Below are 23,847 nucleotides of genomic sequence, written 5' to 3'. Positions count from 1 at the left end.
TCGATGCAATAAATCACGGGTTATGTTCTGTGATTACATAGCATGAAAGTCGTTCTCATTGCAGGAAGATATAGTTCGGCTTTACAAATTGGCTTGTTTATCTGTATGTTTTATCTTTTTAAACTCAACTTTTACAGCGTGACTTGTGGGCATAATGAAGACGTTTATTGCATTTTCGAGAATGGTTTCATAACTGCACGGCGCTGCTTTTTAATGAGCCTTCGTTATTTCCTGGAACGGCTACTTAATTTTGATTTTACGGAAAACTATTACTATTCATTTGGTCATTTCAGAAACAGAATTCATAAATTTCTGAAAATATGCACACAAATTGGTATATTCTCCCCCTCCACGCCATGTATCAAAATGATCCCTTTTGAGGTGAATCCCGAGCAGATTATTATAATCAGATCATATACATTTAGAAACTATCCAAAGCAATGGAATGGAGTTCACAATCGATTATACTCTTCCATAAAACATTTATTAACTATTCACGCGATGCTTAAAAGTCACATCATGTGAAAAGTCATAAAAACGACCCAGTCTCTTATGTTAGACTCAATAAAACACTTTTTTTTTTTAACTCGAATGACAATTAATGAGCGGTCATGTTAACGCGCCCGCCGATGTTATTCTGCAAGCGAGGGCATGACATTTTCGCTGTCGAACAAAATTCTGCAGTCTAACATAATGTGCTATACTATAAAAAAAAAAATGCGGCAAGACTGCAAATTAAAAATAGAATAATGGCCATCGGCGATCCCTTGAGTCTCTCATCCCTGACTGATAGATGCAACTGAGAAAAGTGGATCAATATGACACTGATGGTGTTTTATGACACCAATAAGATGTCCGCTGCTTATCTCTCAACTGGCAAAATGCCCAGTCACGGAGTACCGCAGTCTGAACGAGTCAAGCCAGCGATCGTGACAAATGGAATTTCTGTGTTTTGCGCTTGTTACGTTAACCCCGCCCCCCAACCCCCCCCCCCCCCCGCACTTCTATCGTCATGCTGACCTAAAAACACGCCGCATCGTTCCCTCCGTGCCACATTTTCCAGATACATAATGAATAATGGATTGCACTTCTCTCAGCGACTTCCGCGTGCGAATTAGTCCGGGGTGGACGTGAATACGGAGTGCGTTTAACTTCCTTTCGGTGACGTGCAAGCGCGCCGCCAAGTTCTTGCGAAGTGGGCCGTTAAAACAGCGGAAGCTCTGCAGTTGAAATGTCCGTTGTTGGCTGAGCGTGTTCTATTTCCGTCTCGTTGCTAATACACCGGGGCCGTACAGCAACTCGCTGCTGAAAAAGTGATATTGCGAGCGAGCGGCTTTTTAGTGAGAAGGCAGTTAAGAAAAAAAAATTGTTCTACGGTGTCAGCAGCACAACCATTTCCCCATTTGCAATTGACAGTGTTCTCAAATCAAATATTCTCTTTACATGAAAGGGAAAACTTCAAATGTTTCAATGTTAGACGGTGCTGGGCAAGCGGCGCTTCTCTAGCTGCTTTTCTTATATGCAGAGGCTGTGCTTTGTACGTGCCACAAGGTTCTGGTGACCATTTTATTTTTTTTTGGGGGGGGGGGGGCTCTGACCTTGTGGCACAACATTAGTGGAATTTTGTGGAGAGTAAAAATAAAATGATGCAAATTTCACATCACCCACGTAGGAACCAAATCGACACAATTATTGTAAAATTATCGGTAACTTTGAAAGTTTTTCAGCATTCATAATTGCAAAGCTTTAACTTCAGCGATGGTCAGTTGGGATTTTTTTTTTACTAACCCAATCTAAAGTTTACATTTAAATCAGTACAAGTGTCCAGAAACAGATTGAAACGCATTTTATTATTCAGTGGTTGTTCGGTGGTCAATATCAAGTGTACAAAACCCGAAGTGGCCAAAGTGTTCCATTCAAGTGTCCGTTGATGCCATTAGCAATGAACATTGTCTCCCGAGAGCCGGTAGTGGAAGAAGAACAGTTGGATCATTTTTATGTGTGCGGACATTGCTTCTGGGGAAATAAAAATGGCCGCTCATCCAGACAGCATCCAAGTTGGACACCGAGGGCACTGCCCGGTTGAGTCAAAACACTTTTGTAATTTTATTGTATGCTTGATGGATCCTCAGACATCAAAATGTGTATCCAAGCAATTAGTTCCATTTTAAAGGGGAAGTCAAACCCCCCTCCAAAAAAAAAAATAAATAAATAAATAAAAAATGTTCCATGCATCCCCACTCCTCAAAACGCAGCATTCAGATTCACGTTGCGTTTGTGGAATGAGTTAAGCAATAAAGTCCGCCTCTTTTTCGCCATCTCTTGGGCGGCCATTTTGTCACTTCCTCTCGACTAAAAATGACATCACAGTTTTCAGGGTTCAGCCTCATAAAACAGGTGAGCCATGATTAGTCATCAGCTGAGCGACGGCGATGTCATTTTTAGTCGACAGAAGTGACAAAATGGCCGCCCAAGTCAATATACCGCACCAAGATAAAGTGTTTGGCTCTTCACCGTTTTGGTTCCGATGAAATCACCAATTAATCCAGACAAGGCAGTCCCGACATTCATTACACAGGCGAAACTACATTACCCTCGACATCTTCAGCTGTGGCAGTGACTTTAAACTTCATTCCGTTGAGGTCAGACACTTCAACCGTGCAGCCCTTAGCTGTCACGACATCCACAGCAGTGTCTTTGGCAGCAAAATTGAACAATCCCGGGCTCTGGCGGCCAAACACGATGAGCACCTTCCTGCCTGCTAAAGCACGAAACAAATTGTCACACCTTGTTAGTGAGATTATGAAAAGCAACTTACACGTTTTTGAAGCCATCTGCCGCAATGCAGTTGAAAAACTTCTCTGATGAACAACTCAAACCAGAGACGGTTTTTAGAATGGAAGACTAAATGGTTCTCACAAGTGTGGCACTCAGCAATTAACACCATCAGCCAGTCACCCGACGCCCCGGGAAAAATGGATGCATGGATGACGAGATAGCTATGGAGACGAACTGTTACAAGCTTCGCAAAAAATAGTAGTTGAAAAATGTGATTAATCATGATTAATCATGGAATTTTTTTTTTCTGATTAATTAGTTAAAAAAAATAATCACTTGACAGAACTAGTAAATATATATTCATTATAAGGAGATATAGATATATAGACATATTTGAGTAGAAATTGAAATACGCTACCAAGAGGAGTGCTGCATGGACATGGGGATATAAAAAATAAAAAATGGATAAATATTCCTGCTATTGACAGATAAATGTTTTAAATTGATAAATAAATAAATATGTAAATTATCCATAAACATAGACACAGATACAGTATGCTTTAGATCAGCCCTGGGCAAACTACGGCCCGGGGGCCGCATGCGGCCCGTTAAACGTTTTAATCGGGCCCGCCAAACTGGAAAAAAATTAAATGAATAAACCTTGTTAATGTTTTATTTTCTAAATACTGTGGTATTTCAAAGACACATTTTTTTTTTGTTCACTTTCGTTTAAAATTAAATGTATTTTTTTTTCTCTGATGAGGTCAGTTGACCAAAACACTCCATCCACGTCCCCTCTGTCAAATTTTAGAACCCATTGTGGCCCGCCAATCAAAAAGTTGCTTTAGATAGTACACATACAAATGTATAAAAAATTAGCTAGCTAGCTTCATAGAAACACAGACAAAACGAACGATTCCTATACACCGAGTATATCCCTCCTTAATATCCTGAACATGCCTGCTACAAACCAAAATGAAAGAATTCCTGTGTTTTTTTTTTTTCATCGGTTCTTTAGAATTCCTGAGTGTTCTGTTCACGAAAGGCGCACATCCCAAATTCAAATTTTTGACCACAGAATAATGAAGATGAAGAAGAAGCAATTTCAAGAGGGCCTTTGCACTGCAAGGTCTACTCCCAAAAAAAAAAAATCCTCTGGGGAAATAACAAGCAGGTACAAATCCCACATCATGTCAATAGTTCCACTCCACTACATCCATTCATGTGTCAGCGTTCGGCGAGCACCTGTCAAAACATTCTGACAATGAAATGGAAAGACCCTCGATGTTAACATGCACGGCGCTAATTACAACCTAAAGTAGCAGGCAATTAGCAGACTGTCAAGCGACGGAATAAGTCTTTACCTTCTCGAGTCAATGCTAAAGCCAAATAACCGGATTTGTTTTGCGATGTCGAATTTGGATATTTCAACCACTACGTCGGTGTAAATTAAAATCGCTTCACCTGAAATGCATTTGTCAGCAGTGCTGTTAGGTCTGCCACTTGGGTAATTTCTTTAAAGGGAAAAGTGGCAGCGTTTGGATGGTTGCGTTTTAGCAATTTAATGTGGCCTAAACCCGTGAGGAGCAAATATGTAAATTAGGGCCGAGAGTATGCGGCTAATGTAATAAGAATGTAATGGGGCATACATTGATTTTTCCATTAGCTAATACAGTGGATATAAGAAGTCTACACACCCCTTTGTTCTATATTAACCCCCAAATAAAGTTCAGATGTTCTCGTAGGCTCATTTTATTTTTTTGTATCACAAATCTTCTAAAGACAAATCCATGATGGCGCATGCAAAGGTCTTGCGTAGTCTGAAATTAGGCAATTAAAAGAGCACCCTAATTATGCTAAGCTGTGAAAATAGAAGGATGTCCCAATTAAGCGAATAATTTAGCGACCTTTTACCGCATGTCATTTGGCAAAATGGCCTCTCTCTCTAAACCAATCGTGAATGTCGAGCTAGCTACAGATTCCGTTTGTTTTTATTTATTTTTTTTAAATCAGAACTCTTGTTCATTGAGAGGGTGCAATTTCCCAGGAAAAAAATGTGTCTTATATAATCAATTTAACATAGTTGACTCAGTTCCTTGAAATCAACTGAACACCAGAGCTGGGCACTTGACCCTTTTTTGCCGGTCAGTCCCCTACCACCCGGCCGCGATCTGGGCAGCCTTCCGGCCTCGACCCTGCGGCCTTATTCATAAAAATTGTCGGCCATCGACTCAAAAAAATGCAACATGTTTGTTTTTGCTCCAAATTTCAGGAACTCAACTCAAAGACCCAAGAGAAATATATCTCTCAAATATTGTCTAAACCTGTGTTAGTGAGCACTTCGCTTTTGCGGAGATATGTTCGGTGGATGGATTAAGATCAAGATAGAATAGTCCAATACAGGCGTGGGTTACAAGGTTTATTCATGACATTTTTTTTCAAGTTCGGCAGGCCGGATTGAAACGTTTAACGGGCCGCATGTGGCCCCCGGGCCGTAGTTTGCCCACACCTGGTCCAATACATGAATGGGAACAATCATTATATAATCAATATAAAAAAAATAATACAAATGACTATCTATGAGAATTTTTCAGTCCACCCCTGCAAGTATTGCGTCTACAAATGTAAAAAAAAATTTTTTTAAAAAAATACACATTTCTTCAACCTTCTCCGATCCTATTCTCATGCATTTATTCATACGACCTGTTGTTGAAGCTGCGTTAGCCAGCGTTCGTGACTCAACCGCTCACTTCCTGCAAATGTGTGTTTACATCGAAGCCTCGTGTACAAATGCGCGCATGTATTATTCACCGTGTGGCTCGAGAACGCTCTGTAGATTTTCAGTCCGCTTCTTTAAGCGCCAGTTGCCAGAAAGTCGGCGTTCTCTGGAGAGCCAACCCAGAGACCAGACAGACTAACTCTGCATCCAATCAAGCAAGTGAAATGACATATCTGCCGCTGTTTGTTTATTCACGTTAACTAATGACACGGGGGTAGGGGAGGTGTTCTCCATTTCTATACTCGCAGAGAGCATTTGGCTGAGACTTCAGAGAGAGCCTCACATTATCAAAGAAACATTCTTTGCTGCCGTTTCCTCAAAGAGAATAGACAATAAATTCGTCTCCATCTTGCTTCGAATGGAAAAGCTCTTTGTGAGCAGAAGCTCTGATCGCTTCATCGAATCCATACGCGACAGGTTTGTTGGGTCTGCTTTTTAATTGTGTCCTGAGGCTTTGGGTTGAGTTAGTTAAAAAGGAAAACTTGTTTTGATTTTCGAGAGTACAAGGCAGCTTTATTGTCGTCAGATGTCGCTTGAAAGTTCATTAAAAGGTAACATCGGGGACCTCGAGGGATTATTAAGTGATGTTCGACCTAAATTACGAAGCCGTTCATTTTAGAAAGTGCTTCTCTATTTTTGCTTTTTTTTTTTTTTTTTCTTACAATTTGCTTTCTGTGCGCGTTCCAAAATTCATCAATTCTTTTTTTTTTTTCTTTCTTCCTTATGTTTGCCCTTCTCAGCTCCACTCCACCGTGACCCTCCATGTAATCCGAGCGGCTTCCAGAAAGCTCACGGCTGCCGTACATGCGGTTGCCATGGAAATAGCAACACTCGCAAGGTTCCAGAAAAACCTTTTGTTTTATGAAATAGCTTCAAAGAATGACAAAACACGCGTGGGCGTCCGGCCTGAATGTTCCATCAGGTTCTGATTTTTTTTATTTATTTATTTTTTCCACTCCCCTCAAACATTCAATGGCGATTTATTTTTTTTAAAGCGTGCAGACTGTTTCGATTGAGAACAAGGTTTTTCCACAACTTCTCTTTGTCTTTTTCATTACCTTTGAAGACTGTTAACATTATTATTCCAACACAACTCTCCTGCAATTCTTTTTATCTTTGACTGAAAGCGTCGACGCTCAGCCGTTGGTCCGTGCCTGTCAGAAACTCTTTTTGTCTTCCGTGAATAAAACAAAGGATGGTGTGGAAAAAAAAAAAAAAAGACAATTTTCCTTTATTTGACAGCTTTGCATGTGTCTTGTCACCCGCATTGTGACGGAGAAAGACTTTGAAAAGCCCGTTGAGGGCAGAAACAAAGCAACTAATTATGCAGTCGGAGTTAATTTTGACGTTAAAAGGCTTGTTAACGACCGACTGTATAGCTGTCTTCGATACATAATATATTTCTCACCGCAGCATCAATTCAGTCTGGACCGGAAGCAACCGTCTGAATGCAGATGTTAAGAAGCGATAGCGAAGCTCCGCGACTTTTGCTGTAATCTGTAAAAATAATATTCATTGTGAAAAGGACAAGTATTTCGAAATGGTGTCGTTGCTTCTTGGCTGACAAACAAATTTGCAACTCTGAGGGTAGACTTGCTACTAAATGCATGGAGAAGCTGCCTCGTGTGTCGAGTGTATTTACACAGATGAGCACCCGGGCGATGAATTGAGTCTCCGAGCTGCTGGGGTTGGAGGTGAAAAAAAAAAATAAATGACTCCCATGAAATTATTTATGGAGTGGACTTTTTTTGGTAAAGTATTGTTATGCACGCAGGCGCCCCTGCATTCTTTTTAAAAAAATTTTTTTAATTAACACTGCATGGGAACGCACCGTGCATTTAAACCTCGGGGCCGCATCCCCTCGCCGCCGCCTCCTGTCATTGGGGCAAGAGTGATGCAACTCGTGCAATTTTATGATCCGCTGAATGCAATTACTGGACCTGTCAGGTCACATTCACCCCCCCACCCCACCCCAACCCCTGAGATAATATATACACACTCTGTCACCGTGACACGCGTGTTGGAGAGTGCCGATGCATGTACTGTAGGTGGTTACGAGTCAGGCAGATATTAGCAATATATGGAAATATATTCAGTGTGTGAAAATATGCATTTTGCATGTGGGTGCAGAACCTGTATCTTGTTCATTAGTGACTCAGACAATGTTTCACTTCTACAGAAAATGATTGGAACATGCCCTGCGATTGACTGCCAACCAGTTAGAGCAGGGGTAGGCAAACCTTTTGATTGGCGGGCCGCAATGGCTTCTAAAATTTGACAGAGGGGCCGGACCAGGAGCAGATGGATGGAGTGTTTTGGTAACCTCACCTCAATGGAGAAAAAAAATAAATCTGATTTTAAATGAAAGTACACAAAAGCATTCCAGCAATATATACGTCTTTGAAAAACCACAATATTTAGAAAATAAAACATTTACAAGGTTTATTCATTTCATTTTTTTTTTTTCAATTTCGGCGGGCAGGATTAAAACGTTTAACGGACCGCATGTGACCCCGGGCCGTAGTTTGCCCACCTTTGAGTTAGGGTATTATGCGTTTTAATGTTTGTTTCTCAACAGATGACTGGCCAGATAGTTTGTGATCCACATTACGCTGAGAACCAAAAATACAATAGAAGATATGCCAAGAATTTATAACGTTGTGTATTTGCTTTTAAAAATGTCTGCATTGTGTCTCTGTTTCCGCACTGCTCAATAATGGATGACAACCGGAGCCGGCTTGAAAATCACTCTTCAAAAAAGGTCACCAATAAACAGCGTTTCAAGGCCACTCTTTATTTTTGCTGTCACCCTCCCAACACTCTGGCTCCCCTAAGCCCCTCCCCCTCCCCACCCCCTTGCATCCCCGGGGGTTGCGCGCCGCTAACGTTCCGTGACAGCCCTCCATCAAACTTTCACGCGGATCTCATTAAAGTCAGCGAGCGTTGAGTGGTTTATTCCGACCGGCCCTCTCTGAGACTCAACATCATCCCCATACCTGCTAAACGTTCCTGAGGCCGTTGCTATGGAAACTGTTTGATAGGAGCTAGTTTTGGAGTAACCCCCCCCCCCCCGACCCCCCCCACTCCCCTCTTCTCGTACGCCCACACGTCACTCAATCCCAGGAGAGGGAGCCGTGGGGGCAAATGTGGGCGCAAACTTTCAGAGCCAACTCCGATATCCGCCGGCAGCGTGGAGGTAGCGAGGACAGACGCAGGTGTGTGTCTGTCTTTCCTCTTTCACGCAATATGTGGTGTGAAGGGACTTGGGAAGAGAGTGGCTCAACCGCTGCCAATTGCTCCCCACCTTTTTCGTCGCGGCTTTCGTTGGAAACGTGGAAAGCAGCCAGGCTGAGCAACACTGTCACTTTTCATTATTTAAACCACATCGTAGCTGTGGAATTTTACAATCAACAAAATACATTCAGATCGCTGGTTCCCAACTTGTATCTGCTTTGGATCGAGAGTCATTCCTTTGATTCTCCAAACGATTCATCTTCCTATACAGTGCCGTTGCTATAAAAAGTTTACACACCCTTGTTGCAAATGTCAGGTTTTTGTGATGTATAAAAAATATGATCTTCCGTGCTGAACTTTGATCTGGAAGCTCTCTGAGGGCCACGGCTTGTGTTGTACTACGTGACGCCAGAAAAGCCCACTAGAACATCTGAACATGATTTGTGGTTAATCAAAGGCCCTTTAAACGGTGCCGCATGTCTGCTTACTCCCATTCCACATGACTTTTAATGTGACTGGTTAATTCCGAAAATATAAAAGGGTGTGCACACTTTTGCAACCCCGTTATTTCATCTGTTTAGTTTTACTTTCTCCCTCAAAAAGATTTCACGAGAGCTCATTACAGATTATTGACCACATTCATGGTGAAAAATGCTTTGAAATGACATTTGGGCTTTTCCATACCTTTCATTGTCTTGTAGATGATGTGGTATGCTTTGGAGCATGGTGCGGCATCCTTCGGATTCTAAACTATTCTGTCGTTCCTCCATATTTTTTCCCCTCCCTGACATTTCGGGACATGAACACATATTTTGGAAACCATTATTCTTCCAAGAGATAGTGAACACCTTGCTTTCCCTTTCTTTACAGCATTATGATACTTCATTTTTCTCTTGCCAGCTTGTCATTGAGCTGCATCCTTACTCATAATGTTGCCACTTTGGTCCTAAAGATACACTGGAAGACGCAGCGACTTGTCATAGGAGAACCTGCGAAACAAAAAAAAAAAAAGAGTTTTATGTGCTTATATATTTCCCTGTGTGTACTGACTTTGCGCATGACATTGTTGTGCTGCAATCCATTATGTCGGACAGATGGCGCGTTTTCCGCTCGAGTAGATTGATCTGTCTTTTAAATGCATGACTGTAACAAATTCCGCCGCGCGGGGGTTGACATTGTTGTGTTCCCGTCTTATATTTCCCACCAGTATAATGTCTCGACTCCCAGCAATGTGTGAATGCGCGGCAAACGTATTGAATGACGACATAATGGCGCGGCGGGGTCGCCTTTTGAAAAGCGAGTGACGTTTTTGAAACGGCAGTCCTTTACAATGTATCGTATATCTGCGAAAACATGTTTGAGGGCGGATTTATGAGAATAAAACATCATTAGTGTGTTCGGGTGAGCTGTAACTCGAGAACACAAGAAAGGCCTCGGTTACACTAATCGAAGCGGTCGGCTGAGCGTCACTTTAAGGGAAGATCAGGTAGCTGTGATGTGAGAAGGATGTACGGATGGTTGGTTGGCGGGGATGGGGGTGGGGGGGGGGGCGGGGTTACTTCCCCTGAGGGGAGTCCTCCTTAGTCTGTTGAGAGATGTGTAGGAAAGATGGGACAAAGAGAAAGGATATACTGCTGTTCACATGAAAGACTACCCACACAGGAAACGTTACACCGCTGCACACATGCAAGTTCAAGTCCAGGGAACTTGGTTATTGTCACACGTTATGAATTAAACAGACCAATACTTATTTTTCTCCGTAAATTTCATCATTTCAAACAATTCCCCAGGTGTATGTGATGAGCTTGGCGAGTAGATTTCGTTACCATGGTGACTATTGGCGTAGCTAAAGGTGGAGCCCCCGAATTCCCCCCCCCCAAGAAAAGCAACAAGTTCCCATCGAGATTTTCCGTCATGGAGGCAGCGTCTCATGATTAATTAGTGTGCAGATCCATGTATGTGGCGCATGCATTGGACACATTGACAAACGCAAATAGTGCGTCGTGAACTGCACGCTTCCACTTATCAGAACCTCAATGCAGCTCTGCTTACCTTTTTGCTTTGAATTGACAATTTGGGCGGATCTTCCGCTTGGACAGTGGTGGGCAAAGTACGGCCCGGGGGCCACATGCGGGCCCGTTAAACGTTTTAATACGGCCCGCCAAACTTGAAAAAAACTTAAATGAATAAACCTTGTTAATGTTTTATTTTCTAAATACGGTGGTTTTTCAAAGACGTACATATTGTTGTCATGCTTTTGTTCAGTTTTATTTCAAATTAAATGTATTTATTTTCTCTGACGAGGTGAGGTTACCCAAACACTCCATCCATCGGCTCCCGGTCCGGCCCCTCTGTCAAATTTTCAAACCCATTGTGGCCCGTCAATCAAATGGTTTGCCCACCCCTGCTCTAGAAACTCGGCATGGTCAGGGTATTATGTAAATGATCATAATTGTGATGTGACGCACACATTTTCCAAACAAAATATTTACATCTTTGTGTAATTTCACAGTCGATATATGGGAAGGAAATCCAGCGAGCCAACAATTTATAAGCAAGAAAATAAATGTAATAAGTCTATTTCATAACATACCCCCGTTAAATTAATATATCTCTGATAGTAGTAAACAAATCTGTATATTATCTTTTTATTTATTTATTTTTTTTTAATCAAGGCTGCTTTATAAGAAGCTCAAATTTGGAGGCGTGCCTAAGGAAGTATCCAGTGAATTTTATGAGCCATTCATTTTAACATTGCCTTGAGGATATGTGGAACATTCTGCACCGCATTTACTCAGTCTTGTCTTAGTTGGCAGCGACTAACAGAATGCGTCACGTTGTCTTGTATGTAGGGGAGAGTTTGAATGCACTTTGACGTCACACAGCCTTGGGGACATCACACGCACGCACATTGGTTAGCGGGTCCTTGTGCTGCTCAGTTTGGGCGAGCCAACGCTGTGTTTACGCAGGACAAAGTAATGTGTTGTGATAGATGCTCAAGGCTGAAGACCCCCCAAAAAAAAAAATAAATAAAAAAAAAAAGACTTGCATGCACTGCAGCACAGCCGCCACTTTTGGAATTAAGAGGCGCCAGGAGCCAGATATGTTTACTCACCTGTAGCTCAGTGTGACAATGATACTGAACTGCTTTTGAAAAAAAAAAAAAAAATAATCAAGTTCAAAATGGTCAAAATACTGAAGATGATATTTTTTTTCAGAGCTGTATACTACAATGAAGAGATTTTAATTTGGTATTTCTGATAATTGCTGTTGCTTCGGAAGAAAGAAAAAAAGTGAGCTTGGAATTATTTATTTGGCCGCAGTCAAGTGTGAAAATGTGCAGACATCTTGTTCCGCAACTGAAGTGGGAATCGTTCCCGTTTCCGAGCTATTGTGCTCCATATGTTGAAAAGATCTGACTTCATGAAAACATTTTTTTAGGTGGTAACATACTAAATGCATGATGAATCATTTTAATTTCCATTGATTTTAATCGTTAAAAATGATGACGTGTCAAAATTTCACCTTAATAATGCACTGCCAGCCTCGGTACAACGAAAGTACTTTTTTGACTTCTATATCCGTCAATGGCAGCGAATGAGATTTTCCCATACCTCCATCTTAACGGAATCCTGCAAAAAAAACTAAATACACCCAGTCCATCTCCCTCTAAGTATGACTGACATTTTGAATAGTCCGCAGAAGACTTTGAACTTCTCTATCAAGTTCATCTCTCACTTTAATTCAAATGCACTTTAAAAGCCTTCTAGAAAGCGACGGCGTTCTTTAAGTGCACCGCAAAAAGAATTTCGCAAACAAGCGCCATTAGTGCCTGGCTAAGCCAACAGCGCGGAGGTGAGAACAATCCAGTTGTAGCCACGCGAGGATCAATGCATGGGGCATCGTGGAGTTAATTTATCGGATTCTTCTTGAGCCCCGGGACCGTCATCCTGATAACCAAGCAGTGATGAAAGTGCACCTGGCTGACCTTAAATGTTACTGCGCCCGGGCGCCGCAGGCCGCCGCTTTTACGGACCTTGAAATAAACTTAGTTTATTGGGCCATCTCCTCTTTATGTGCAATAATCAGCGAGTCCTCAAAGCAGCTGCAGAATTTCAATACATGATCTTTGTCGTAGTAAATCGGCCATTTGTCTGTCCCTTCTGAGTCCAATTCAAGACGGTGACGGCGATTTTGATCCAACACGTCCCAACAGTTGAGTCGATAAACAAAATTGAAATGAAATGTATTGGAGCAATTTTGTCGCCTTAAGTACCGTCGACGCGCAGTTGAAATTATTTGCGGCCATAACGACAAATCAAGCTCACATATGCAGGAGAGTGTGTTTTTGTTGCCGCAATAACATTTTTATGGCACACAGTCGAAAATAACCGCGTGATTAAATGTGCGGCGTGATACCATAGCTCGGGAGCGTGCAAACGACGTCACGTGACTAAATCGTAATTGAGCCAACAATCGTTATTTTCTCACCATCCACCTAATTATTCTTCTTTATATCGGGCAACGTTCGGAATAACGCGATGCTCGGTGATTTATGAACAAATCGAGACGGGGTTGTTCCTCAATTATATGATGAATCTCGTGGGAATATACAGTAGCCTGAAAAGTAGAAGAAACACACATTGTAATAAAAAGGGGAAACAAATATTTTTATATTCTTCAGACCACACGATGAGACATTTTTTTTTTTTAATTACAAATATCGTCCATGCCATTTTTTGGACTTTAATAATATTACCTGTTCTATTGTGAATATCATGTTATTAAAGAAATAATTGGAAAGGGACTTTATTAATGTAAATATGGCAAAGATTCCCCTCATTGTAAATATTTGAATACAAATGTCTAGTTTGGAAACGAGTGAGAGGCCAGACTACTCATATGCACCAAAAGAAAGTAGATTGTAACGTGTGTCACATGACACCTTGCAGTTTTATGATTGGTCGACAAAGAAGTAAAGAAGGGGCATGTATATGATTAGATATTACCTTTGGCGCGATGAAATATAAATTATGTCGGTGGTTAATTTTTGGGATTTTGAAAATTGCCAAACAATAAAGAAGAGAACGTTTGCCGTCAGCAAACACTCGAGTTTATTTTTCTGACAACAACATGACATATCGTGCTTGACAACGACGCTAACGTTAGTGGCTTAATGCTAATACGGTAGCAGTAAAGCTTTGGCCTCTCTACCAGATTTGATTGTGGCAATGGTGCCAGTTTTACGGTTTAATCTCTCAGCCAGTCCTCTTAGATACTGGCCAAGGGTCACCAGGCGGCTCTCTGAGAAATGCCGCTCACAGACAAATAGCAACTGCATGGCCTGTCGCGTGCTTCCGAAAAGAAATTCCAACCCTTTCTGGCGCATAGTTTTATCTGAAAGAAGACCGAACAAACTTCTAAACTTCTCACACCCAAACACATTTTTGACACTTGCACATTTTCTAAATGAAAATGCAAGTAAAAAAAATGAACAATTCTTGTTACTAGGAAGACTAGTTGCGAAAACATCTACTGATACTTATTCCCAACTCCGGCGCCTCTGGGAAAATGGGCATGTGTGTAGTCTGCAGTCTTGTAAACATATAAGTATGAGGACCCAATCGTTTCCTTTGATTGGGCAGAGCAGGAATGAACAGCAACGCTCAGATGGGTGAATGGAGGAAAACACCACTTTGGGGGTGTTTTGGTGAGGAATTAGCATTTTATAATTGCTAAAGGCTACAAATAAAGTTCATTTTGCATGATACAGGACCTTTAAAGTAAGGTTTGGTGATAATTTATACTATTTGTCAGCTATTAAATGCTAGGATTGCAAAGGGGCGGAGGATTAAATCTGGGGATTTAAAATGGGGAATTTTGGAAATATTCCAAATTGGAAACTTCTCATGGGAATTGTCAGGAAAAGTAAAAATGATACTTTTCTCAATGATTTTCATTTTCTCAATTCCAGATTCTAGATTCCTGGTTTATCCAGTTTATTCCCATAGAAAGTTTCCAGCTCTGAAACTTCCCAACATTTTGCAACCCTAGTAGACATCCAGATGGTCCCAGAAGTCACACACATGGCTCCTGGTCCCCACTTGTGCATGCGAGCGCACCGTCAGGTTCATGACCAGCCATCCGCTGGTGTCAGAATAGCGAGGCCACACAGGCAGACGTTGCTCCCGGCAGAAGGTCGTCTGACTGACCCGCGAGGTCGGGTCGCCCGTGTGGGCGAAGGCGCCCCAGTAACACAGCATCCGATTGGACAGCAGCTTCTCGGCCGGCGTCATGGTGAAGTCGGCCACGGGAGCCGAGTTGAAGACGAACGGCAACTCGGCGCCGTGGCAGACGTGTCGGTAGCAGAAGGTCAGACCGGACCAGACGCGGGGGTCCGACGTCACGTGGTCGAATACGTACATCCACGCTCGGCTTCCTGCTTCTGTGCCGGCACGCGCCACCCTTCGCGATGGGCAGAGGAAGGCAAAGTCTGTGACGATCTGAAGGGAGGAGAAGACACAAATATGCTACCTTAATTCTTAACTCATTTAATTCCATCCACATTCACGAGAGGAAACACCTCCATCACAGCGTTGTTTTTCTGGATTTTGACTGCTTTTGCAAGGCCGACAGAATATTGTGTTCTGAAGATATAAAAACATGAAGCAATGCCGCAAAATTTTTTAACGTATAAATACGTCTTTGGGAGGCAGGGATTACAATTTTGAAAACGTATATATATACGTCTTATGGAGTTAAATGCTGACTTGCATTGGGAGGGCTGACTGAACGGGCCCTAATTTCATGCAAGTCTAGCGCAAAGCGAAGTTTAATTGTGTGCACGGGTAGAATTTTCTTTCATTTATTTTGCTGGACTTTGCACAGGTAGACCTGGACAAAACAGTTCGTTGGCGGCTTTGTATACCGTTTTGTGTTCGAAGTTGTCTTTTCCCAGCCAATCCTTGCGGCATCCCTCATTTGCATGAAAATCAGGGCGGTCGGATGAGTAGTACGTCCGACCGAGTATCCCGTGCTTGACATTGCGGGAACAGAAATAGACTCGCGGCCCATGCATGATATTAAATGCTGGACTGCAAGATCTTCCCTTGCGGATGATGTAGTTGGCCATGGATGTGACAGGGGCAATTGGACACCTCCGATTGTATGAAATTAAATGATTACTGCCGTACTTAAAAAAATAAATGGAGACTATTTTAACGCTACTTAACAAAAATCTTTTTCCAGAACTGCAACCTGCACCCACAGAGCTGTATGCCGAGATTCACACACCTACGGATTCACTTCTCTTTTGTTCCTCACAGCACATACTGGACATAGACATTTAGTCTTGGGATGACGTTATGTAACATAGCCCTCAAAAGGTCGTAGTTCTGTAAATGTACACCGTATTTGTCTCTACTTCTGTGCTGCTTTGCAAACTGTGTCCTACATTTGCCAAATTGTGCTGATCCAATTCCACCGTGTTTGCAGGCACAAGTTGTGGAGGGGGAAAAAAAAAAAAAAAATGCTGAGCGCTCAACATCAACCTCTGTGGTGAACTGGCTGACATTTATCGCGACCTCCTCCCACAACCTCCGGAGAAGTGCCCTTTATGAAGACATGTAAGTGTGTGTGCGTATGTGTGAGTGTGTGTTCCAGCTGTGGCCCCAACTGTCGGTGAATACTAAACGCGCGCAAGAGTATCACCTCTTGACCTCCCGCGTCCTCCCCCGAAGTGCGCACGTTGAACTTTCATCGACATCACAGAGGGAGATGGGGGGAAAAAATAAAACATGCTCCAGGCTTCCAAATTCCAATCAATTTTTTGGGGTTGTAAAACAGAGAAAGGGATTTATGTTCTGATCGTTAGAACGTTGTTGCTACGCTCATGGAATTTGTTTATGTCTTTTATTTTCTTTTTGCTTCAAGCCAAGGGTAGGAAGACATACGGGGACCCACACAAAGTTTTATGTTAAATATGACCAAATCAATGTTTTTTGATGCATCATTATGAGTATTTATCTTTTATTTTTCGGGCTTTTTAAAACACTTCCTAATTGGATTTATATAAACATCCGTGTCAAATTACGATTTTTTTTAAATTTTTTTTTTTTACATATCCTCCGTTATAAAATAAGCAGACGTCTACACCCCACACACACTTTTTGCGTGTACTTTTGCACTCCATGATAACTTTTGGATTTTTTTTCCCCCCATAACTTTGTATACACCAAACCAAAACGCTTTCACAACATCATTAAATATTTTGAATTCCACATTTTGATGACACGTATACCAAAATGTGTGTACTCAAATCAACATCTCAGTCAGCATCCCCGCATTACCGGACTACGTCGGCCTAGCGCTTCATTAATTATTCCGGGGTGATGACACTGTCACTGCGGGGTGTTGATGACAGACAAGTCACTTCCTGGTGTGAACAGTCTGGCTGCATCTCAAAGAGACGCACTTCGTGACTACCATGCAGGTAGCTGGCTCTCCAAGTTTCCAGCTCCATACTAATGATGGAAAGGAGTAGGGAGGGTTTTAGTCGCCAGCGAAAGAAGCTGCAGATTTAGCTCCCTCTGTAGGCAGGACATGACACCCTTGAGCAGGGGTGGGCAAACTTTTTGATTGGCGGGGCCACAATGGATTCTAAAATTTGACAGAGGGGCAGGACCTAGAAGCAGATGGATGGAGTGTTTTGGTAACCTCACCTCAACTGAGAAAAAAAAAACAAAAAAAACATTTAATTTGAAATGAAAATGAACAAAAGCATTACGACAAAATATGTCTTTGACACGCTGCAGTATTTTGAAAATAAAACATTAACAAGGGTATTCATTTAATTTTTTTTTTAAAGTTCGGCGGGCCGGATTAAAACGTTTAACGGGCCTCATGTGGCCCATGAGCCGTAGTTTGCCCACGCCTGCCCTTGAGGATGTCCATGTCCAAAAAGCCTGACGAAAGTCAGTTAAACAGTTATTCGCTATGTGTTATATGCATCTTATTAAAGTTCTCACGCTAATATACTTTTTGTGACAACTACACATTCCGGTAAGACAACTGCATGTTAGCAGTTTGGCAAAACTGAAACATAGTAGCACAACGTGACAAAATACAATTCTTCTATTTAACATCAAACACTTTACAAGTTGCACTAGTAGCACATAGTCGCCAACTAGTGCATCATTTTTGCCTCACTAGCTGTCCTACTAGTATCCCGGCTGTAACATGACCAGGCCCAACTAGTTGGCATGTGTCACTGCCTGATGGTCACTTCATTAAATAAATGCTGAAATGATTTATTATAAATCCATTTCAGCATTTATTTGCTATCTGTGATATCAAAATTAAGATACTAGAACGATCCATGTCCTCACTAGTAGGACAACTTCGGCACACTAGTAGCGCCACTCCATGTTACTAGTGAGGTGAAACGATGGTAACTGTGCACTAGTAGTACAACTAGTGAAGCATGAGATTTTTTGTTATGTCAGTAGTCGTACTAGAAAACACGCTTGTCTACTAGTGCACAGTTTTTACCTCACAAGTAACATGTACTTGTTCTAGTATGCAAAACATGTTCTAGCATTGAAGAAAAAAATAACACGAGTAGATGAATATTGAATACATTTGTATTTGATAAGGAGGCTACTAGTATGTGACATATGTCTACTAGTTGGGCCTTGTAGCGTTCCTTGTGCAGCACAATAAAATTTAATAGCTCACTAGTAGGCCAAAAGTGATGGGAAAATGACTACTCGTGAGGACAAATAGTATACGAGTACTATCGAATAAATGCTCAAGCCAGACGTCTATTATTTTCTTAATTGCTCGACTTTTAGGACGCGTGACCTTTTTTCCCTGCATAAATCACAGCCTCAAGCGACACTGCAGAGGCCGACAACTGCAGACATTGATCCATGCATGACCACCCATCTGTCGAAGACCTAATGGCGGCTTATTGATGCCCGGGCTGCAACGTGCTCGAAGCCATTCATCCACTTGTGCCCTAAATCAGGTGTCTTGGGCTGAATAAAAGCCCCAAATTGCTATTAAATAGAATCAAAATTCTTATTTACACACAATTGGACTCAGTCTGAATGGCGGGCGCTTTGCAACAGTATCTCTTTCTGTGAGCTGGGAAATTCAAATTTGCATACATTATTGTCTCTTCTGCTTAATTAAATGCGCCCCGCAGCAGAGGTTTAAAGAGATTTTGCGAGTCAGTTTTAATGTCTGGGTAAAAAAAAAAAAAAAAAAAAGTAGTTCTCATTCATTGCATATCTTATATTTTCCGACGGTGCGTTTAAGTGCTTGCTTCTTATGGTACTTGCATTCCTAATGGAGGGGAAGACACATTCTTTACTAAAGTATTAGTGGTTCACTGCTTTGATTTGTCGTATAACGAGCGAGCTATTCTCTTTTAAACGATAACATATACAGCGTTGGATATAATTTTGTAGTCTTTTGGCCTGACTTTTCTCATTTGATTCCTTTATCTGAAAACGACCATTATTAATAAACCAATAAAGTCCACAAAAGTGTCTCTACTAACCATTTGAATGAAATCAATGTCTCTGTCTTAGCGTAAAAACAAATACGAGAACATGTTTATCTCCCAAACCCGCATTTGGCCAATAAAAAAAGTAACCATGTGATGCCTTCCTCCATTCTACTCCATCTCTGTAATTCCCTCACAACGCATTTGGCTTCCATGTGATCGTATAGCTCCAAGCTTGTGCGCAGAGGCCAACATTACATTACAAATAATTGCACAATAATTTGAGACGCGAGCAATGAGGCTTGAGTCCAAAGTTAAATTGAAGAACACAAGCCTGCCAAACTCCCAATGGTTGTTAGTGAGCTGTGTTTTGTTTGGCGCAAAGTGATCCTTTTATTTAGCAAGGCTTCCATCAAGGCTTCTCTTAAAACTCATTCACTACCAGCTGAGTAAAAAAAAAAAAAAAAGACGTATTTAGCCGTCAATGGTATTGAATGAGTTAAGTATGTCATTGTACAATATTTGAAATCTTGGAATGGATCATAAATGGATCCTGCTATCTTTTGAGGCTTCACTTGCCTGTTAAGACTCAATTATGGACTCCTGTGGGACCGGTACCGAGCCCTGATGATTGCCACGGTGAGCAATTAACTGGCCTTTTTGTTTGTTTATACGAGGGGTGGGCAAACTTTTTGATTGGCGGGCCACAACGGGTTCTAAAATTTGACAGAGGGGCTGGACGAAGAGCAGATGGATGGAGTGTTTTGCTCACCTCACCTCATCCGAGAAAAAGAATAGATTTCATTTGAAATGAAAGTGACACACCAGAGTATTTAGAAAATAAAACATTAACAAGTTTTAGTCATTTCATTTTTTTTTCCAAGTTTTGCGGGCCGGATTAAGATGTTTAACGGGCCGCATGGGGCCCCCGGGCCGTAGTTTGCCCACGCCTGGTTTATACGATCATGAATGTGTTTAAGGCCTCATTACGTTTGTTGTTTTAGCAATAGATCTGACTACATGGAATTATTGATCGTATTTGTCACGTACTATAACCACTGTACATGGGCCGGGCACTTGACCCTTCTTTGCCGGTCAGTCCCCCGCACTCCGGGAGCAATTTTGGTACAGTTCCGGCTTGAACCCTCCGGCCTTATTCATAAAAAATGTTTAGTCGTACAGAAACAGTTGTTAGTGGCGCTTTTGACACGTTCTGAGGCATTTTTTGTCGTTTGTCCATTATGCAAGAAGGTTCATCACACGCACAGGGGACAATTCGTGGGCCGGACTCCAATCAACCTTCGGCCTTTGTTAATGACATCCTTTTTTAAAATTGTTCAGGAGGTCTCACCTGAGCCAGCATATTTCTCCGATCAGAGTCTCTGTAAAGCGGCAGGTACTTGTGCAGGATCCGTAGGCTGTGCTGTTTGAAGATGGCCGTAACGTACATGATGGACTCCACCGTAGACACGGGCTTGTTAAAGACGCCGTAGACAAAGATCACGCCTTCCTCTGAGGTTGTACCTGCAGGGCAGAAACAAAACAAAAACTCAAATATGAACCCCTCGTGATGATTGTGCGCTGTTATAATGAGAAGCGTTGGGGATTGCGTGCCTCGCATTAATAATGAACCGTGTGTGTGTGGGGGGGGGGTGTGTGTGTGTGTGTGTGTCTCACCCAGCAGCAGCGGTTTCTCCTTCTGCCAGTGGCCGTTCTGGAAAGCGGTCACCGCCTGCTCCTTGATGAGTTCGCCATCAATAAAGGGACCCCACGTCTCGAACGCCTCCAGGAATCGGAACGGGTTCACCAGCTTGGAACCTGGCATCACAGAATTATTTCAAAAGTACAACCTGAAGGGATTTGACATCAGATTTTTAAAAGGCCGGCCAGGGAAAAAAAAAAACAGTCGATAAATCACCTCCTGGTTTTTGTTTTTGAGTTTCAGGGCTATCACACCTCAGAAAGATATACTATAGCAGTAAAAAACAAACTGCTCCTTTCAAGGTCCTGCCCAAGAATTATTTAGCTTCACAGGATGCCATAAATCAAGATAAAACTTGTGTTTTTCATCATGAACTCGCCAAGCGCCGCTTATGTAACAGTCGAGTTTGCAAAGTGTGGGCTGCCGCCGCCGCCGCCGCCGCTGCTGCTGTTGTTGTTGTTGATGTTGTGCGTCGTCCTACTTGTTTTCATCTGCGCTTCCAGGACGGCCTGTGGCGTGAGAGACAGCAGGCAGACGATGTCGCCAACCGAACAGTTGGTCTGTTTTGCAAAGTCCTTCCCGAGCTTCAGGGCGTCGTGTCTGAGGGGAACGTGGAAACTGGATCATCATCATGATCGTCGTCAAGTTGAACTATATCTGGCCTGGAGTCGTTATTTGTATGCCACCCGTTGTCGGGCAAGGAGCCATGTTTGGTCAAATAGAAAGCCAATTACCGTATTTTTGCATCCATAAGGCGCACTTTAAAGTCCCAAATTTCCCCCAAAACAAACGAGGCGCCTTGTCATGCAACCGATGTCTGAGACATCTATGCTTCGAATTGAGTGTGACAAATACATTTTGTGAATGCGTTCTTTGAGTGATGGTGCAGGAGAAAGCTAGACAAAGGGGCAGCTGTCCAAGATGTCGTAGTCTGTCTTATCATTCATGTTAATGCAAGCAAGAAACATCACAGGTTTAGACAACAGACTGCAAAAAAAAAAAAAAAAAAAACACACTGCCCAAAGCACACCATTCACATCTCTCTAACCAGCCATCTGATTGGCTGAGGCTCCCAGAATGCCTCAATACTGTTTTTTGTGTTATTTTAATTTCTTTTGGGGATATAAATGGCATGAAAGATGCATGTTTTGTGTTATTTTTATTTCTTTGTTTCATTGTTTGCTTATATGCTGTTCAGAGATATTTTTGGTACCGACATCTGGCATGCGCGAGCTAGCGTGCGCGAGCTAGCATGCGCGAGTTAGCATGCGTGAACTAGCATGCACCAGCTAGCATACGCCAGCTAGCATGCGCGAGCTAGCATGCGCGAGTTAGCATGCGTGAACTAGCATGCACCAGCTAGCATGCGCCAGCTAGCATGCGCTAGCATGCGCCTGGTAGTGCGCCGCGCCCAGTCTTAAATACAGAAATAGCACCCTCAACTGGTGCTGCGCCCTTTGGTATAGCGCGTCTTTTGGCCGTAAAAATGCGGAAATTGGGAAGAAGTGTGACGATTTGAAACATTTCTAACAAGGAGTCTTTTTTTTTTTTTTTTTTTTTTTTTTTAACATGACAGAGTGTTTGTGGGAGAGATGAGATATAGAGCTGCCGCTTCCTCACCTGGTCTTGAGAGGGATGGAGAAAGGCAAACTCTGCAGAATTGCCTGTTTGAACAGAGGCTTGCTGCTTTGGATCATCAGGTGAAGACTCACCGACTGAGCACCCGCACTCTCTCCGAATATTGTCACCTGACACAAAAGCACGTCGCTACTTTATACACTTGGAATTTCTGCCATTCAGCTGCTATTAAATAAATGATTGATACTTGCCTTGCTGGGGTCACCTCCAAACATCGCAATGTTTCCCTGGACCCAAATAAGTGCCGCCTGCTGGTCCAAAATTCCGTAATTTCCCACGGCTGACGTTTTGGGGTCTTTGCCAGACACCAGGAACCCAAACGCACCTTTAAATCATACAGTCACATGATCAGCATCCCAGAAGGCCAAATTGACTCCAGCGTGGCAGCCATTTGCCAAATTGCTCATGTGTTCTGCCGCAGAGGCAGACGGAATAATTACTAACAGCCATTTTCAAATAATGACTCTCACACGCATGCACATGATGTGTCCTCATTCCGCGTCAAATATCCATAAACATTATTTTAATGGTTGCCTGTGAGACTTCCTCGCCTTGTCTTATACTCCAAGTTTACGACAATTATTCCTCACCTAGTCTGTACTCCAGGCTTACGACCACAGTGTGGGTGAAGTTGCTCATGAAGCGGCCGTCGTACAGCGGCTTGGAGGCCGAACCGGCGATGAAATCCCCACCGTGGATCCACACCATCACAGGAAGTGAACTGTGCTGCGGCGAGCTTAAATTCACATCCCGGGGGACGAAGATGTTCAGATAGAGACAATCCTCGCGGACCTAAGTGGGATATTTGATCGGCGTCAATTAATATATACAGCTTGGCTATTAGTAACACGATTTATGGATTCATTCATTTATGGATAATTTAGGGGAGGGGTGAAATTGCTGACCCCTGATTTAGAATCTTAAATGTAATTAACATGCCTGTTTGGGGGATGTGGAAGGAAACTGGAAAAAATCGATGATCACTGAGCACAACTAACTCAAATAAACTGCCTCACTATACCTTTAAATGTCTTTCTGTATAATAAGTGTCGATTCTTACATTTTTTGGACATTCCACAGCAAGTGATCCTCTGCATCCCTGCACGCACGGGTCCCTGGGAAAGGTGGCGTCATAAACCCCCTTCCAAGGACTCACAGGTCTCGGTGGCTTCCAGCGATAAGCCCCAATCGGGGGATCTGAATATG

The 23,847-nt window shown here is 42.5% G+C and overlaps 2 protein-coding genes across 2 annotated transcripts in view; one reads left to right on the top strand and one right to left on the bottom strand.

Moving 5' to 3' along the window:
- Nucleotides 1–23,847, top strand: part of LOC148341565 (uncharacterized) — a 49,397-nt gene that overhangs the window by 16,728 nt on the left and 8,822 nt on the right. Inside the window, exons 3-6 of the mRNA XM_088287791.1 lie at nucleotides 16,286–16,416; nucleotides 20,986–21,144; nucleotides 21,507–21,699; nucleotides 22,580–22,703. Of these exons, the coding sequence (XP_088143917.1) occupies nucleotides 22,639–22,703 (65 nt within the window). The 5' untranslated portion in view covers nucleotides 16,286–16,416; nucleotides 20,986–21,144; nucleotides 21,507–21,699; nucleotides 22,580–22,638. The remainder of the gene's footprint in view (nucleotides 1–16,285; nucleotides 16,417–20,985; nucleotides 21,145–21,506; nucleotides 21,700–22,579; nucleotides 22,704–23,847) is intronic.
- Nucleotides 14,446–21,345, bottom strand: LOC148341566 (cAMP-regulated D2 protein). The gene is made up of 3 exons (XM_088287792.1): nucleotides 20,979–21,345; nucleotides 20,653–20,825; nucleotides 14,446–15,294 (listed from the first exon to the last, which is right to left on the bottom strand). Exons 1-3 carry the CDS (start codon nucleotides 21,124–21,126, stop codon nucleotides 14,842–14,844), a joined length of 774 nt encoding a protein of 257 aa, XP_088143918.1. The 5' UTR covers nucleotides 21,127–21,345; the 3' UTR covers nucleotides 14,446–14,841.

Source organism: Idiotropiscis lumnitzeri, chromosome 2, assembly GCF_059441095.1.
Source record: "Idiotropiscis lumnitzeri isolate Australia: NSW breed Sydney's pygmy pipehorse chromosome 2, RoL_Ilum_1.0, whole genome shotgun sequence".
In the NCBI taxonomy this organism is placed as follows: Eukaryota; Metazoa; Chordata; class Actinopteri; order Syngnathiformes; family Syngnathidae; genus Idiotropiscis; species Idiotropiscis lumnitzeri.
Note: the sequence above shows the minus strand (reverse complement) of the source record. Positions and strands in the feature narration are given on the sequence as shown.